Source organism: Rhinoderma darwinii, chromosome 4, assembly GCF_050947455.1.
Source record: "Rhinoderma darwinii isolate aRhiDar2 chromosome 4, aRhiDar2.hap1, whole genome shotgun sequence".
Lineage (NCBI taxonomy): Eukaryota > Metazoa > Chordata > Amphibia > Anura > Rhinodermatidae > Rhinoderma > Rhinoderma darwinii.
In genome coordinates, this window is record NC_134690.1 from 295,087,577 (window position 1) to 295,106,850 (window position 19,274).

Consider the following 19,274-nt stretch of genomic DNA (forward strand, 5'->3'; position numbering starts at 1 on the left):
GGCTGGGTTCACACGACCATGTTACGTCCGTAATGTACGGAACGTATTTCGGCCGGAAGACCCGGACCGAAAACACTGCAGGGGGCTGGGCTCCTAGCATCATAGTGATGTACGACGCAAGGAGTCCCTGCCTCTGCGTGGAACTACTGTCCCGTACTGTAATCATGATTACAGTACGGGACAGTTGTCCTGCAGCGAGGCAGGGTCTCTTAGCATCGTACATCACTATGATGCTAGGAGCCCGGCTCCCTGCACTGTGTTCGGTCCGGGTCTTCCGGCCGAAATACGTTCCGTACTTTACGGACGTAACATGGTCGTGTGAACCCAGCCTTAGAAAACCCTCAAGTATTTCACCCACAATGGAGATCAAACTTACAGGTCTATAGTTTCCGGGCTCAATTATTGACCCATTTTTGAATATTGGCACCACATTTGCTAATCGCCAGCCCTGTGGAACAGAACCAGTCACGATAGAAACCTTAAACATCAGAAATAGAGGTCTGTCTATCACGGTACTTAATTCCTGCAAAACGTAGTATTGTATAACATCCGGACCCAGTGATTTCTCTATTTTAGTGTTTTTAAGGCGTCCCTGCACTTATTGCTGGGTTAAGCAGGTGACATTTAATGGAGAATTTACTTTATCCGTAATCATGTCGTCTGACATTGGATTTTCCAGTCTAAATACAGTAGCGAAAAAGGTGTAACAGATTGGACTTTTCCTCATCCTCCTCCACCATTATACCCAGATTATTTTTGAGAGGGCCAACACTTTGTTTCTTATTTATGTATTTGAAAAATATTTTTGGGTTATTTATACTTGTTTTTTACAAGTCTTTCGGTTTCAATTTTTGCTGCCTTTATTTGTCTTTTACACAACTTATTTTTTTCTTTATAATTATTTAATGCCACGTCACTACCGTCTTGCTTTAGTGGTTTGAAAGCTTTCTTTTTATCATTTATTGCCCCCTTACTGTTTTATTTAACCACATCAGTTTCATCCTGCTTCTAGCTTGTTTATTCCCATAAGGTATATATTACTTATGTTAGGCAGAACAGACAGTGCAGACAAATGTGACTAAAGTTTGACAGTAACTGATATGCAGCTCCTTTCTGCTAACAGCCCAATTAAATGAAAAGCTGCATTACAGTTTTTTTTTTTGTATGGTTAGGGCCACACAGTTAAAAAGGCTCTGTCACCACATTATAAGTGCCCTATCTTGTACATAATGTGATCAGCGCTGTAATGTAGCAAGGCAAGTGTAATCTCGTTTTAAATTACACTTCACAGCGTAATCTCGCGAGATTACGCTTGCCTTGCTGTAAATCTCACAGAAACGTTAGTGAAGTGGCAGGATTCTGAATAGACGTCACGTCCTGGCTGGAGGTAATGTATATTCACTGTCAGGACACTGCAGTAACGTTAGTGTGTGTATGTGGCTGCACATAGTGATATAACTATATGATGTGTAAATGAATGGAGAGAAGTGTATGATGCTGATTGGTCACGGTCATACACTTCTCTCCACAACGCCCACTTGGTCAAAAAGTAAAACACGCCCAGTTGTCCATTAAGAAACTCATAAGCGGGGGCGTGGCCAGGCACTGATGTGAGCGGTCGCACGGAACTTCGGCTCTGACCAAAGACCCCTATTATTTATCCTGCGGAGGAACTACTGTGGCCACCATTCCTTATAACTTGCGGAGGAAGGGTAAGAGGCCCACGAGGAGCAAAATGGGTCCGTCAAAAGCGACAGGAGCTGCGGAGAAGTTGAAGGAGTTTGCCCGGGGTGCGGTCCATGATGGCGCCCGCGGCGAGTCCTCACAGCATGGAGCAGAGGGGCAGGCAAAAGTTTCTGGAGGGAAGTCGGAGTCACTCCCTGCGGCTGAGGTAACAGCACAGCCTGGACTGACATTGCAGCAAGTATCGGAGACGCTGCTGGCGGCGATATTAGAGACCAAGACCTCGGTCACAACAAAAATAGAGGAGGTTAAGGTGGATGTGGGTCTCCTGAGGCAGGATTTGCACAACTTGAGGGACCGAGTCGCACATGCTGAAACCAGGCTGTCGGATCTGGAGGACCGTACAGCTAATATACCCCACACACTTCGGGACCTCTCTGGCAAGGTGGATTTATGGCGCCAGAAAGCGGATGATTTGGAGAACAGGCTGAGGAGGAACAACCTTCGCATCATAGGCCTACCAGAACGTGCAGAAGGATCCCCCCCGGACGAGTTTACAGAGAAATGGCTGAAAGATATGTTTCCAGATACCGTGTTTTCGCAGGCTTTTGCGGTGGAAAGAGCGCACAGGGTTCCGGCGAGGCCGCCACCCCCTGGAGCAAACCCTCGACCATTCCTGGATAGATTGTTAAATTGTAAGGACCGGGATCTGGTCCTGCAGGCAGCCAGACGCAAGGGGACTATTAAAGTGGATAACGTCACGGTGTCGATTTTCCCCGATTTCTCTCCGGAACTACAACATCAACGCGCATCGTTTGTGATGATTAAACGAAAGCTGCGAGACCGACAAATTCCATATTCTATGGCTTATCCGGCCCGCTTGAGAGTCGTCGATGGAGATCGAGCTGTATTTTTTGCCAACCCTGAGGAGGCGGATGAATGGTTGCTGAGGAATAAGAGGTCGCCTAGAAGATGAAGATTTTTTGGGGGACTTAAGCGCGGGAATGGTGAATATGTATCCTGAATGGTTATTTGATGTCTTCCATGTGGGGAGAGGTTATACATGGGGGAGACAATGTTTAAAGTTTCCCCTCATAATGCATTATCTTCCTGTAATATGCCTATAAGGGGGTCCGGAGTTCAGAATGGTTCCAGATCATATATTACTCTTGTTACGATATGTGATTGTAGTAGGTTACCGAAGTGTTAATAGGGGGATTCTGACCAATGGGTTGTTGTTCCTATAATTCTGTGGCACAGTAAAGCACATTATAGGGGGGAATCTGCTGGAGCACGCAGTCTGATTTGTGATTCCACTGTGTATATTCCTTAGCGGTGGAAGCTACCCCTTTCATATATAGTATATAGCTCTTGAGCTCCTGTTGAGCTCCTGATGGCAAACTGGGTTTTTATGTGGTTCATGTTTTTGATCTCTGTTTTACACTATGTCAGACAACGAGTACCTTACATTTTGAGAGCTGCATATCAGGGAATGGCACTACCTAGGGAGAGGGGGAGGGGGGAGAGGGAAGGGATGTTATCAGTACATAGAGAGTTTTCTAAGTATGGCGTCACTTAAGTTCTTGTCCTGGAATGTGAGGGGCATGGGGACTCCAAGGAAACGGAATATGATTTTCTCTGTGCTTAAGAAAGTGAACCCACATATAATTTGTCTTCAGGAGACGCATCTGACAGCAGACACAGTACAATTTTTAGGTAAGCACTGGATTCAGTGGAGTAGACACTCTGTTAGAACTTCTGCATCTAGAGGGGTATCTCTATTAATACATATAACTCTTAGGTGGGAAGTGATGCATACCAGAATTGATCCTGAGGGGAGATACGTATTTGTGCATGCCAACATTAATTCCACACCTTATGTCGTAATGGGGATATATAACCCACCGCCAGGGTCTCTGGCACTTCTTAGGGAGGCGGTTTCCTTTGCTTCCGCATATCAAGAAGCCAGAGTGATCCTCCTACGAGACCTGAACCTTATAATGGATCAGTCTATTGATCGGTTCCTGTTGAGGGGAGAGGGTGACGCAAGACAAGGGGTCTCCCCATTAGCCTCATTAATGGAGGAGATAGGCTGGGTAGATCTATGGAGAGTTAGTCATATGGGACTTCGTGAATTCACATGTCACACACCACAATTTGATGCACTGTCTCGTATAGATTATATTTTTGGCACGTCCTCTGTATATAATTCTATGGAAAGTATTGAACATCTCCCCAGAGCAATTTCTGATCACAGTCCGATTCTCCTGCAAATGTCACTACCGGAGGTGGGTAGGAGGGGGGCCCTTAAAATTCACCCGTTTTGGCTCCAATTAATCAAACCAAATGATAGGATCCCAGATCAGCTAGATGTCTTTCTTGAAGCACATAGGCAGGAGCAGAATGGGTTACTACGATGGGATACTCTGAAAGCGTATTTGAGAGGCTGCCTGAAATCATCAATATAATTTGTGAAACGCTCCTCGGCCCAAAGGGAAAAGGATTTGGCGGGAAAGTGTGGAGAATTGGAGTCCGCGTTTGTGGGTGATCCCTCCCCACAAAACAGGGAGGCTTGGCTCTCGGTGGGGAGAGATTATCTTCTAGTACTGCAGGAGAAGGCGGACCGTAGACTCTTCTTCACTGGCCAATCCTTTTTTGAATTGGGTAACCAATCCGGCAAACTCTTGGCTCATGTGGTTAGACAGAATACCATGTCTCCTCCAGTGCTGAATAATCGAAATGCTCAGAATGTTTTGGTCCATACCTCCCAGGAGATAGTGGCTCAATTTGCAGACTTCTATAGGGACTTATATACGTCTAGGGCTGGGCACTCAATGGAAGAGTTGGGGAAGGAAATATTTGGATGACATGCAGTTTCCACAGTTGTCGGAAGAGGGGTGTGAGTTACTCGAGTCCCCCTTCACAGTGGAGGAGATTTCTGAGTGTATATTGGATATGACTAAGGGTAAGGCCTCGGGCCCGGATGGGATTCCTCTGGAAGTATATATTCAATACATTGAGGTTATGTCAGCCCAACTTCTTTCTCTATTTGAGGCGTGCTTATTGGCGGGTGACCTGGCGGATTCTATGAAAGAAGCTACCATAGTAGTTATTCTAAAACCAGGCAAGAACCCAGAGGATTGTGGTTCTTACCGCCCCATATCACTGCTTAACATAGACTATAAGATACTGACTAAATTAATGGCCAATAGACTAGCGCGGGTCATCAATGATGTCATACACTCTGATCAGACCGGTTTTATACCAGGGAAATCCACTTCGGATAGTATTCGTAGAGCTCAGGTGGTTACTCAGATGGGGTGGTGGGAGCAGCAGGATTGGGCGCTGGCATCCATGGATGCAGCCAAGGCATTTGACTCTGTAGAGTGGACATACCTATGTGAGGTGCTCAGGAAATTCGGGTTCGGGACTACCTTTATCAAATGGATTACAATCATATATAAAGAGCCTCGGTAGTGGTTAATGGGATTTTGTCCCCCTCCTTTTTGCTTCATAGGGGTACAAGACAGGGGTGCCCATTGTCCCCCCTATTGTTCGCACTTGCCATAGAGCCCCTGGCTATAGGGATTCGAAGAGATATGGCCTTTCAGGGCATTCGGATCGGACCGCGAGAAGACTGCATAGGACTTTACACTGACGATATGCTGCTGTTCCTGGCCAACCCGAATGCCTCATTACCTAGGGCTATGAGATTGATGGAGGTGTTTAGCATTTTTTCGGGCCTGCATGTTAACTGGAGTAAGTCCTATCTCATGCCTCTCCATTCTAACAATTGTGGGTGGGGCTCACATTTTCAGGGTCTACAAGTGGTGCATAGTTTTAAATACCTGGGAGTTTGGATATCTAGGGATAGTTCACACTCATACGATATAAATGTGTACCCCCTACTTTCATATTTGAAAGATAAATTTGCAGTATGGAAATCACTCCCCTTATCAGTGGCGGGTAGAATTAACCTATTTAAAATGGTAGTGCTACCTAAATTGCTATATGTCTTGGAACACGCGGACACAATGGTTCCTAAAAAGTTCTTTAATTTGGTCAACTCTATATTTACTCCATTTATCTGGGGAAAGAATAGACATAAGCTCAAAATAGACACTCTGCAGAGGCCCAAACAGAGGGCGGGAGCGGCCCTACCGGATGTGTTTTTGTACTATTTGGCAGGTCAACTTAGATATATTAGGCTGTGGATGTTGGATGATCCATTGCCCAATGCCGAACATCATCTAGCACATTTTCTCAGAGTACCTAACTTATGGCCCGTGTTGGAACCACATGATTTTAGCCCTAAGCATACGTTACCGTTGATTAAACTGGCAAAGCAGGTGTGGGCTCATGCAAAATCACTGTTGAAATTTAAAGATACGGTAGCAGAGTTGCCGCTGTGGTCCAACCATGGGTTACCTCACTTTTTGGGATTTCAGGATCATGCATTCTGGGAGGGTTTAGAGGTGACACAAATGAAACATTTGAGTACTGGAGATGGACACGCGTTATCAGCAAGGGAGATACAAGATACATTTCAGGTGCCAGAGAGGGATACATTTAGATGTGTACAGCTGCACCACGCTCTCAGGGCCCAATTCAGACACGCTCAGACTTTGATATCTTCCCTACCCCTTATAGGGGTGCTTCGAACACAAGGCCCGCGGGGCCTGATATCAGTAGTCTACACGTTCCTGCTGTCTCAAAGGTTAGCACACACGGGTTGTGCGGTGGAACTTAGATGGAAGGGGCTGATTCCGAACCTGACTGAGGAGGATTGGCTTGATGAAATGTCTTCACATCTTGCGGTTTCACCAGCGGCTAATAATAAAATGACGCAGCTATATATTATCCATAGATGTTATATAACTCCTACCAGGCTATTGCATATGGGCAGATTTTCCTCGGCTAGTTGTAAAAAATTCCGGCATGGTCGGGCAGACTTCGACCATATGGTGTGGCACTGCCCGGTAATAGCTAAATTCTGGAGAGGGGTCACGGACTTTCTCTCATCAGTAACAGGTAAACGAGTCCCCTGTGAGCCGGGGCTATGTTTGTTGGGTCTGTTCCCACCGAACTCCTGGACACACTATGAAGGTATATTTTTACGGGAGACCCTGTTCATGGCCAGGAAGGCTATTGCACTTCGTTGGATGGGAGATCTTCACCCAACGGTTCCACAATGGAAATCACTGCTCAACTCAGTAATACCTTACGCTAATCTAGTATACAAACATCGGGGATGTCCGTATAAATTTCTGGAAGTGTGGGGTAGTTGCTGCTCATCGCCTCTTGCATCGTTTAATGTAGGTGACCTCAGGTCCTCCCTAAACAGTCTGGGGGTTTAATTGAGTAAGCAGGGACGTGGTAGCGGGCCCTAACTGGGGGGGGGAGGTTCGATAGGGGGTTGGACGAGGTCAGTCCTGGATTGTACAACTATTTATAACAGGGTTGTATATATTTGCATTGCTTTTGTTCCTATAAATGTAATGGTTATACTCAGTAACATACCGGAAACGGTTGTACCAAATCTTATTCTCAAATGTGTAACGGAGATCGATGTTGTTGTTTGTATGGTTATGTTACATTGAAATAATGGGTTTCTTGCATGTCACCCAAAATGTTATGTTTATCATACCTTGTGCAATGTATATTTTCAATAAAATTTGTTAAAAAAAAAAGAAGGAACTCATTAGCATAAAGATAATATAGGTCATAACTCAGTCAAAAATGATCGTTTTTCTAAATAAAAAACACTGTTGTAATCTACATTACAGCGTCGATCACATTATGTACAAGATAGGCCACTTATAATGTGGTGACAGAGCCCCTTTAAGCACAGAGGAGGCTGCAGGGGAGCCAAAATTGACTGTATGATGGTCCACTATACCCTCATTGCTAAAGCCAGGAAAGAGGGGATGAAGTAATGGGAGGGACAGGTAGATTGAAGGAGAGATAAGAAAAGTAGCATCTGAGGAAGCACAGGGGGACGATATTGGAGTAAGTAGAGAAAACAGACAGTTTCACCTTGATCGTTGGGAAAAGTGTTCTTCAGCATAAATTAATATATTTTAGCTTAGAAGGTGCAGAGAAAAGCAGCTACCGCTCATCAGGGCACTTACAGCACTGTCAGAGCTGTGTTTCGGTAAAACCATATTTAATACATAATAACTTGTTGCCCAATAGAAATACCTGCAAACAAATTTAATCTATAATCTGATTTACCTTTGCATCTGATGTGCCCATTTCTTCTTTTGTATTTGCCCTTTCATTGAGCTGACTATTTCTGTGATCTTTACTCACAGAAGTTTTCTGAATATTGTTCAATGTAGATTGCTTATTTGGTGGTCGGTGTCCAAGACTCCCAGAACTTCTCAGTAAAATATTTTGTGAAAATAAAGATGTACATGGCTCTTCGGATTTCTGTTTTAGCAACAACTTTGCATGCTGGGTACTATGAATTACTCTGTGAGATGATGAACCTGACTGCAGACCTAGGGACAACCCTTTCGGATCTACAGAATGAGCTTTTGCTTGCTCTATTCTAGATTGCGGAATAGGGTATGGCGCTTCTGGACCTGTGGCACTAGCATTTAGAGAAAATGAATACGAACGTCTCTTTCTTGGATGGTCATCATCAATAAACTCTATAAGAAATGCTGTTTGACTTGCCGTGTCCTGCTGTCTTCGCCCTGTCTGAATTTTAAGATCCAACATTCTCTGTTCTAAGCTTTTTGGTTTTGCATGGTCTTGCAGATGGGTAGATCTGTTTAAACGTTTAAGAGATGTACTGTTTTCGTAGTCACTTTGAGTTCCATCTTCATGTTTGTTACCTATAAAAAAATAGATTCGTAAAGAAAACAATTAAAGAGAACCTGTCACCCATCAGAACATGTCTGTTTTAGTAAACACTGTATTCCCCATAAAACAACAATTCTGAAGCATCTTTTCTTAGAACTGTATGTTGTGTCCTTCCTCTGTCATTCCTCCAAAAATGTATGAATAAATTGATGACAGTGTTACTAGTTAGGGGTGTATCCCTACACAGTCTGGCAATGTCCAATCAGTGATGATAGAGTGAGACTGTGAAGCGCCACACCCCTGTGACAAGGGAAATGGTTACTCCCAGTTGTCAATTTGTCCCTAAATTTCTAGGAGAAGTAACATAGGGATGGCACAACGCAGAGTTATAAGAAAAGATTCTCCAGAATTGTTATTTCATGGGGAATACAAGTATTTACAAAAACAGATGTGTCAGGAGATGTTCAGATCCTCAATAAAAAGAGGTCAATAAAGTAATATAACTCGAATTTCAGTATTTCACCCGACAGAGCAAAAATGTTATAACATTTTATTAATTTTTTTTGTCTCATTCAAATGCATCTTTAATTTTGAATTTGAGCATTAACTGATGACCATAAAAGGTTTACCTAATGACGCTATATGTGGCCACTATACAAAAGAGTTCAAGGGATTGCACATTGCTTCCAATGCACACATAAATTTAAATTTATTGGCCAATCACAGACAGGTCCTATTAACTGACTGAATATATGAAAATCCTGTCTTTAGTTTAAAAGGGTCTTCCAGGTTTAAAAAGCTGGATATGGGTTAAAATAAGAAATTATGATTTACTCACCTTTACACTGTGACATCAATGATGTGACAAAGACACATGACCACGGCAGTCATTCACTGGCCGCAGCGGTTATGTCAATAAGGTAAACACACCACTGCTACGTCCAGTGATGGGACCAGAGGAGGACCACTAAACAGCCAGGGCATTAGATTTGAAAGATGTGTAATTTAGAATATTTGCCCATATTTAAAGCATGGAAAACCCCTTTAAAAATTTGACCTTATTCTAAAACTATATAATAAATTAAGCGAAGAAAAAACTATGCAATTTATTCTATTACTGTATCAATTATTTTTTCTTATCAATAATGATAACATGTGCTCTGAAAATTTAAATACAAAACATTAAGCACTCCATTATGAAGTACAGTATTTTGTTTAAAATGTACTACCTTGTATCCTTTTTAAGTATACCGGTACATCACTTTTAACGCTTTTTGTATCTTCTTCAGCTGCTTCCTTCAGCAAACGGGGTGGATTATTCTGAGCTAACCAGTCAGCTACTTTACTTTCTGCAGCAATCAGTTCTGTATTTAACCCAGCAAGGTCCTTATCTCCAGAGCATAAAGGCTTCTTTGCCTTTTGACGATGATCTGTAAACTTTGTTACATGATCTTTAATGGTTACCTTTCCTGGAGAACTGTCATCAAACTCTATTGTAAAGGAAGCATGTCCTGCACCTGAGACTTGCTGGCAGTCGGGCTCTAGTGTTGTGATTTCATATACAACATTTCCTTCTTCATCAGATTTTTGTTGAAGCTCTTTATTAGGAATTTCAAAATAGCTAGGTTCTCTGCAATATGAATTAAGAGCTTCATCCTTTGATGTTACTTGTTCACCAGCTTTTTTCCCACCTTTGCAGCAGCCTAGAAAATAACAAAAATATGTATCAATTATTTAATTTGGTGAAACAAGTTCTTTGTTTAAAAAATATAATGTGTGAATAAAAACTACTGCAATGAAACAGAGAAATTTAATTAACCCCTTAATGACCAGCCTATTTTAAACCTTAATGACCAAGGTATTTTTTTACGTTTTTCCATCGTCGAATTCCAAGAGCTCTAACTTTTTTATTTTTGCATCGACATAGCTGTATAAGGTCTTGTTTTTTGCGGGACAAGTTGTGTTTTTTAATAGCACCATTTTGAGGTACATATTATTTATTGATTAACTTTTTTGGGGGGGGGGGGGAATAGAAAAAAAACCTGAAATTTCGCCACACTTTTTTGCATCCTAAATCGACGCCGTTTACCGTGTGGTATAAATAACACAATAACTTTATTCAGCGGGTTGTTACGATTGCAACGATACAAAATTTGAATATATTTTGTATGTTTTACTACTTTTGCACAGTAGAAACTTTTTCTTTTTCAAAATTATTTGTTTTTGTGTCTCCATATTTGAAGAGCCATAACTTTTTTATTGTTCCGTCGATGCAGTTGTATGAGGGCTTTTTTTTTTGCGGGAAGACTTGTCGTTTTTATTGGTACCATTTTGGAGTAGATGTGACTTTTAATCACATTTTTTTTAAAGTCAGGATTCACAGAAAACAGCAATTTTTCCATAGTTTTTTATTTAATTTTTTACGCCCTTCGCCGTGCTGGTTAAATAATGTAATAGCTTTATAGTCGGGGTCGTTACAGACACGGCGATACCAAATACGTGTAACTTTTTACTTTATTTTGTTTTTTTAATAGTAAAGCAGTTTGTAAGGGAAAAAAAGTGGGTTTTTAATTTTTTTACTAGTCCCACTTAGGGGACTTTAGTATGCGATCCTCTGATCGCTATTATAATACACTGCAATATTTTTGTATTACTACCTGTCCGTTTAAAACAGGCATTCACTACAGGCAGACCTGGGGGCCTTTATTAGGCCCCCGGCTGCCATTGGAGACACAGACACTTGGTGATCTCACACCGGCTATCGGTGGGATGAGAGGGAGCTCCCTCCCTCTCTCCAAAACCACTTAGATGCGGCGCACGCTATTGAGCACCGCATCTGAGGGGTTAAACGGACTAGATCGATACTTATATCGATCTCACACGTTCGAGCAGGGATGCCCCCAGCCCTCAGCTACCTCTGGTAGCGGAGAGCAAGGAGATTTAACGGCTCCCTGCTCTGTTTATTTATTCTGATGCAGCGCCGTAAAAAGGCTTATGCATCAGAATAAAGCCCATTAGTGGCCGCCGTGAAAAGGCGTATTGGCGGTCACTAACGGGTTAAAGAAGCTCTCCTGCAAATTTTTCCTTTTTTTTTTGCATACACCATGCTAACTCACCAGCAATATTCTAGCCATGTCATTTATTTTTTCCCAGTTTAGTTGCATCTATACATTTTGAACCCTTTCATTATGGGCAGCTGTGTCATGTGATCTAAGTCTGACCACCAAACAGACCATGCTGTCATGTGTAGACAGTTTCTCCTGTGTGGCTGACTTACTGTGAACTACAGGATTACATCTTCACCTATGGAATGCCTCCTAGAAGATCTCAGACCCCTCCCCACCAGCTCCACTATTTTTGTATCTCTATCTATCACCTACGCATATAGTGCTGTTGAAGAGATTATTTAGGCCCTAAGAGTGAAGGAATGCAGTAATATATTATGTTAGTCCATACAATGATTAGCTGCAGATATAGAACTCCCCTGACTCACATAAGTGTCTATACTACATGTAAAGGCTGTGTGCAGAGCTTCCGTAGTATTTCTATGAGATGCTGCTCCTCATTGCCTCCTGTGTAAAAACTGGGAGAAATCTATCACTAGTGTGAGGCAGAGGAGAGCAGTGTGAAGCTGCATCACATAGGATGTACTGAGACTCGGTCAGAAGTTCTATGCCACTGATTTATCACATGCTGCACTTAGATAGGACTAAGAGCAGAGCAAGTGCACTGTGATGAGACTCCGGCCCATCTGCCAAGCCAGAAGCTCTATGGAAAATGTAGGCTGCATCAGGAGAACCATATTAGAGGGGAAGAAATAACCAAGATGGCAGACAATCAATAAATAGCGCATCATCTAAAATAGGAATAGAAGAGAGCCTCTACATCATTCTTTAATGATAGCCTATGCTGCACTATATCGACAAAAAAATTATAATAACGCTGTAGTTTATGCAGTTTCAACTGCTACTCTCACTTAGTCCTCTACTTACTGTATTACTCTACATAGATTTGAGGAGAAAAGAGGACTTTTCTGAATAATTACAAGGAGAAGCGAACTACAGGCCACCAAAGGGTGAGGGGTATGGCACTTCCCATCTAAGATATATTACAACATTTTAGGTATTCACATGTACTACTGTGCATGCAAATAATAATTCTAAGCAAAGCAGCCTAGTAAATTCTAGGAAGGAAGTAGAATCATATACAGTAACATTCAAAATAGAGCAGCAGCGGCACAGGAGGAAAATGGTCGAGGAGGTAGTGGTGTTTTAGCATTACAGGGTAATTACTTGGCAGAACAGAAAGCTTGTCAGATACTTTGGGGAGCCCAGCATTGTAATGGGCAGTGGTGGTCACTTAGGTGTGGATTTCTTCAGATATGAGATTCCTACTATAACAGTTGGAGGTGTGGATGTCCTCCGGCTCTATTCCTTGTTATGACCCTAGTATGATTGTTGCTGCGGACCATAAGATATCCACCAGTATAAAAAAAATACTTTAGCCTCTGAGGTATACTCTGTCAGAAAAATTAAAGGGGTTATCCGGGGACCAAAAATTGCATTGCAATAATATATTTATGTGAACCAAAGTAACTTACTAATATACTGTAAAGGATCTGCCAGACACAGCTTCTGTGTCGACGCCCGTGGTTAATCAGCCTGCATCTGTGCCTAGATATGTTAGAGTGACTCGATCTGCTACCACTCAGGCTGGTAGGCTGAGGAGTGGGAGAACCTATCACAGCCTGGCCAGACGGTTCTAGCTCCCGCCCTCAGTCTATTTATACTTTAATTTGCTTCTTGTCTTTGCCTGTGATTCTCTCTTGTTTCCTGGCTAAATTTTGTTAGTGTCTTTGGCAAGGAGTCTCTCGGATGCACAACAAGGATTTATTTGCAAACCGCAACGGACTCGGGTTTTGCGGATCGCAAAATCAATACGGTTGTGTTCATGAGGCCTGACACTTGATCAGTTGTTAATGGCAATTTTTGAATGTCGTGTGAATGTAGCCCATGTATTTATTTTATTACTTTTTTATTAGGCACTGTTGGGCATCATACTGTATGGGGGCAGCTATGGAGGCATTATACTGTAAATAAGCATTTGTGTGGGCATTATACTGTATGGGGCAGCTTTAGGGGCAATATAGGCACTATGGGTTATGCTGTGTGGGGGGCAGCTATAGTGGGGGTTCTATGAGGGCATTATACTGTGTGGGCTGAACCAGGTGTGTATGGGTGGGGATTGCGCAGCTGGAGGCGTGGCTTAAAAGGAAAATAATTTGGTTGTCCCTCTTTGCGATACTTTAAAGTTGGGAGGTATGGTATATACATATTTCTGTGCCTTATGTATATATATATATATATATATATATATATATATATATATATTTCATATTTATGTATCTCTGTAGAGTGGTTGTATATGCCACCTGAGACACTGCTTGAGAGTGATGTGTATATACACACTAAAATATATCTATATTCTCTCTCTCTCTCTCTCTGTGTATAGAGAGATGACGAGAGTGATCATAGTTTTGGGCGGGGATATAATAAATCTGTATTTAGTGTTAGTGTCTTTGGCAAGGAGTCTGTCTCCAGCTTTGCTGCTATATCTGTTTTTTTTACATAATAGTTTTCCTCCCTATAGCTTTTTAGCGCTACTTCACTGCCTTTTTATTTTAGTAGTTTAAATGCTTATTTTTATCATTTATTTTCCCTTTACATTTTTATTTATCCACATTGGTTTTCTTCTGTTCATATCCATTTTATTCCCATAAAGTGAGTACCTCTCACAATAAAACTTGAGATGCTTTAAAAAATATTTTATTTAGCTTCCGGAAGAGAGAAATCCTGGATGGCTGCATTTGACAGTAGCTTTAGTATCCCTGAAGCCGAATCCGTAGTAAATGGATGCCATCTTGCTTCATCCACTGCTAGAATTGGTCTAGTTGCAACCTAGTCCTGTCCGATGACCTGGGGAGGGAGCCATTTCTAGATTCCGGAAACGAAAACTCTGCTCCCAAAACCTCTGGCCCGCACTACTCCACGGCAATCTTGCTGCCTATCAGTATGCCCTGCAACCTACCCCATAGTCAACAAACACAGCCTACCCAAGTTTTAAATTTAGTCTCCAATTGACCATCTGGTGGGGAGAGCTTTTACGGTTATGCCCAACTAACATTCCGGGAATCTAGAGAACCTGCAGGTTCTTTTCGGGTTGGCCCATCCAAGCCATGCTCAGGGAAGACCTCAATGCCTCAGTCTACCCGCTTACTCCGGTGACAGCTTTTATCTTGTGCGGGAGTAACTAACCACACCCGCACTTAAGGAGTGTCACTTACCCTTCCAACCTGAACACAACAGGCCTGTTGAAACCCAGGACGTAGATCTGCTGGTTGACCTTGTGTTGAGGACGGTCTATTCTAGAGAAGCCTATCTCTCCAGGTTTGCAATATTTAATTATCTGCGGTCAGGCTTCAACCTGTGAACTTTCAGGCCCTTTTACCACACAGAGAAGTGCTGACCCTCCAACCAGAGCATATAATACTGATCCTCTTCTTCTGCTGGGAACTTGGCCATAAATATACAACATACAATAAACCTAGACGTAGACCAGAGGTCTCAAACATGCGGCCCCTGAAGTTGTCATTTGCGGCCTGCTAACAGCAAGAGAGCAGGCCGGAGGAGCGCCACACCAGCCCTGTAAATAGTGCCACACCACACACTCCAACCCTGTGGACAGTGCTACACCCCCATATAAAGAAAGCTGCATTGGGGCTCCCTCTAGGAGTGTAATCCCTAGCCAGAGAGCTCTTAGCGAGAATTCCACTGATAGAAGAGGCCTCTGACGTAACTGTCCCTATATGGACAGTGACTCCTCCTGGACCGGAATGCCAGGTCAGTGTGTTGCTGACACACTGGTCGGGGATTCCACTGATAGACGAGGCCTTTGACGTAACAGTCCATATATGGACAATGACGTCAGTGGCTCCTCCAGGAGGAATTCCCAGCCAACGTGCCAGCAACGCTTTGGCTGGGGATTCCACTCCTAGAGGGAGCCCCAATGGAGCTATCTATAGGGGGATATGTGTGCCACTATCTACAAAGGTGTGTGTGTGTGTGTCACTATCTACAAAGGGGTGTGTGTGGAACAATCTACAAAAGGGGGTGTGTGGCATTATCTACAGAAGGAACTGTGGCATTATCTACAGAGGGCATTGGGGAATTACCTATAGATGGCATTAAGGAATTATCTACGGAGGGCACTGTGGCATTATCTACAGAGGGCACTAGGGAATTATATAGGGGGTGTAATTATCTACAGAGGGCACTGTGGCATGATCTACGGTGTGGAGTGTCAGTATCTACAGAGTGCACTGTGCCATTATCTATGGGGGTGGGGAGTGTCAGTATCTACAGAGAGCACTGTGGCTTTATCTAAAAATGTTTTTATCTATCTATTTAAAGGAAAAAATTACACCAAGAGGGCTTAGAATGCCTTTCTCATCTACATTTAAAGATGATATTATCTTCACAACAGACTGGGAAGAATGCACTAAGGGGATGATCATGAGATTGTTATCCAAAAGCAAAATGTTATGTGTCAAACTTACTAGTAAAATTAGAGTAAAATTTAAGTTGCTCTATAATTGTTTCAAACACCAAGAGTTTCATCATATTAATCATAATATTAATAATAGAATTTTCAAATCTGGACAGGACCTAATTGAAAAAAAGGCTAACAAACTCACCAGAGATTGAATAGACTATCAAACTAACCAAATTAGATCTTGGAACAAACACCCTTCCCAATATACCCGCCCCGAACGAATACACACAATGACCAAGACCTCCCAATCTATCAGCACTCTCCCCCAACTAGACCCCAAAAAAATTGAACAAGAAAAAAGATTTGAAGCTATCAGATCATGTAGAATTTTCCTTAACAGCAAATATGGCAAAATAAATCAGGGAAATTCATCAACAAATAAGCCCAAATTATTAGAAAATGAAAATTTAGTTAACCCAAGCTCCTCCGATTTCTTGTTATCTCCAAATTCATCCTTAGGAAAATCATCAATTGATATGTCTATCTTGACGGTTCATAATTCACCTGACAATTCCCCAACTAGAACCCAATCTAATCCATCCCCCTCCTACCTGCCCAATACACCTGTACCTTCCCCCAATCCTCCATCGAATTGTACCAATGGTTGTTCCTTCTCCTCGGGAACCAATATTATTTACAATACTAAAGCTGGCTCAAATATGTCCGTTCCGTTCCTAGCTTCTGCATTTTCCACCCATCTGGAAGAGCCTATACCTTCCAGTTCTCAACCCTCACTTTTTTTAGAGCTAACTCCCCCGTCCAACCTACAAATGTTAACAATCACTCATTTCTTTCACCCCGAAAAAACGATATAGAGGAACCAGGGGAGGCAAAAATAAAAAAAATAAAAATGACCTCCCTCGTACAACAAACATCTATTTTCAATCTTTCAAATCATATCTTGAACGACTCGGAAAAGTCACTCCTGAACCAGGGTTTGGCTTTCTGTCCAACTGCCAGTACCAATGGCTTTGAATTATTCCTAGATCTACATAAATTTACTAGGAAACTAACACTCCATAGACACTTTCGAATCATAGCTACAAAAAATAACTCTTCAAATACAGACAATGTTAATAAGGCAAATGCAACCCCGGACACAGACACACCTGATTTATTTAGACACACAGATCTCAAACCCACATCCAAGTTTTATCCTGTGGGTAACCAAGGAAATTTTATTAACACTTTCCATCATCTAGTTCTTAAAGATCTGGAGAATTTGGACTCATATAGAATTCGTGGGAAAAATAACTTAACCTATAAAGAAAAATGAGCGCTAAAAAATTCTAAAAAATAATAATCAAATCGGCATTCGATCAGCAGACAAGGGAGGGGGAACAGTAGTACAAAATATTATGGATTATCATGCAGAAGCAATTAAAATTTTATCAGATAGGAATTATTATATTAATTATTATATTATATTATATTATATTAACCTCACCCATAACCCACTATCGACAATCATGGCTAACCTCAAAATCATGGTCAACCAAGCTTTTTCCAATCATATCCTCAATAAAAATAACCATTTGATTCCGTTAAACACCAATATGCCTTTTTTCGACCACTTACCAAAAATACATAAAAACCCAACTAATCCCCCAGGTAGACCCATTATATCAGGTATGCAATCTCCCACCTGCCATCTCTCCCATTATCTGGATCTAATTTTACAAAAGTATGTGATGGAGTTCCCAAGCTTCCTCAAAGATTCAACACAACTGATAAAGGACCTAAACAAAATCTCGATCAAAGAAAACTTACTGTGCATCACACTAGATGTGACCTCACTTTACAGTAATATTGAACATACATTAGGTCTGGAAAATCTGAAAATAAGACTAGAGAGAGATACTGAAGTACAATCTGCACAAACCGACTTATTATGCAAAAGTATGGAATTCATCCTAAAAAAAAACAATATCTTTACATTTGACCAGAAATGATACCATCAAGTAAAAGGCACAGCTATGGTCCCCAAAGCTGTGTCTTTTACTTGATGGTATCATTTCTGGTCAAATGTAAAGATATTGTTTTTTTAGGATGAATTCCATACTTTTGCATAATAAGTCAAGTAGCACCCAGTTATGCAAATATTTTCATGGGAATGTTTGAGGAAGAATACATCTGGCAACATCCGTGGGCAACCACTAATATTTTACAATTTAGGAGATACTGTGAATGAAATAAGTATTTGATCCCTTGCTGATTTTGTACGTTTGCCCACTGTCAAAGACATGAACAGTCTAGAATTTTTAGGCTAGGTTAATTTTACCAGTGAGAGATAGATTATATATAAAAATAAAAAAAACCTGAAAATCACATAGTCAAAATTATATATATTTATTTGCATTGTGCACAGAGAAATAAGTATTTGATCCCTTTGGCAAACAAGACTTAATACTTCGTGGCAAAACCCTTGTTGGCAAGCACAGCAGTCAGACGTTTTTTGTAGTTGATGAGGTTTGCACACATGTTAGATGGAATTTTGGCCCACTTCTCTTTGCAGATCATCTGTAAATCATTAAGATTTCGAGGCTGTCGCTTGGCAACTCGGATCTTCAGCTCCCTCCGTAAGTTTTCGATGGGATTAAGGTCTGGAGACTGGCTAGGCCACTCCATGACCTTAATGTGCTTCTTTTTGAGCCACTCCTTTGTTGCCTTGGCTGTATGTTTCGGGTCATTGTCGTGCTGGAAGACCCAGCCACGAGCCATTTTTAATGTCCTGGTGGAGGGAAGGGGGTTGTCATACAGGATTTGACGGTACATGGCTCCATCCATTCTCCCATTGATGCGGTGAAGTAGTCCTGTGCCCTTAGCAGAGAAACACCCCCAAAACATAATGTTTCCACCTCCATGCTTGATAGTGGGGACGGAGTTCTTTGGGTCATAGGCAGCATTTCTCTTCCTCCAAACACAGCGAGTTGAGTTAATGCCAAAGAGCTCAATTTTAGTCTCATCTGACCACAGCACCTTCTCCCAATCACTCTCAGAATCATCCAGATGTTAATTTGCAAACTTCAGACGGGCCTGTACATGTGCCTTCTTGAGCAGGGGGACCTTGCGGGCACTGCAGGATTTTAATCCATTACGGCGTAATGTGTTACCAATGGTTTTCTTGGTGACTGTGGTCCCAGCTGCCTTGAGATCATTAACAAGTTCCC

At 41.9% G+C, this 19,274-nt stretch overlaps 1 protein-coding gene across 3 annotated transcripts in view; it reads right to left on the bottom strand.

Moving 5' to 3' along the window:
• The window catches only part of CEP170 (centrosomal protein 170), a 221,812-nt gene that overhangs the window by 116,144 nt on the left and 86,394 nt on the right, over positions 1 to 19,274 (bottom strand). For 2 of the 3 annotated variants that reach the window (XM_075862609.1, XM_075862608.1), the window contains exons 8-9: positions 9,723 to 10,196; positions 7,918 to 8,525 (exon numbers count right to left, since the gene is read on the bottom strand). In XM_075862609.1, coding sequence (XP_075718724.1) covers positions 7,918 to 8,525; positions 9,723 to 10,196 — 1,082 coding nt within the window. The remainder of the gene's footprint in view (positions 1 to 7,917; positions 8,526 to 9,722; positions 10,197 to 19,274) is intronic. The other variant, XM_075862610.1, reaches the window with a different exon arrangement.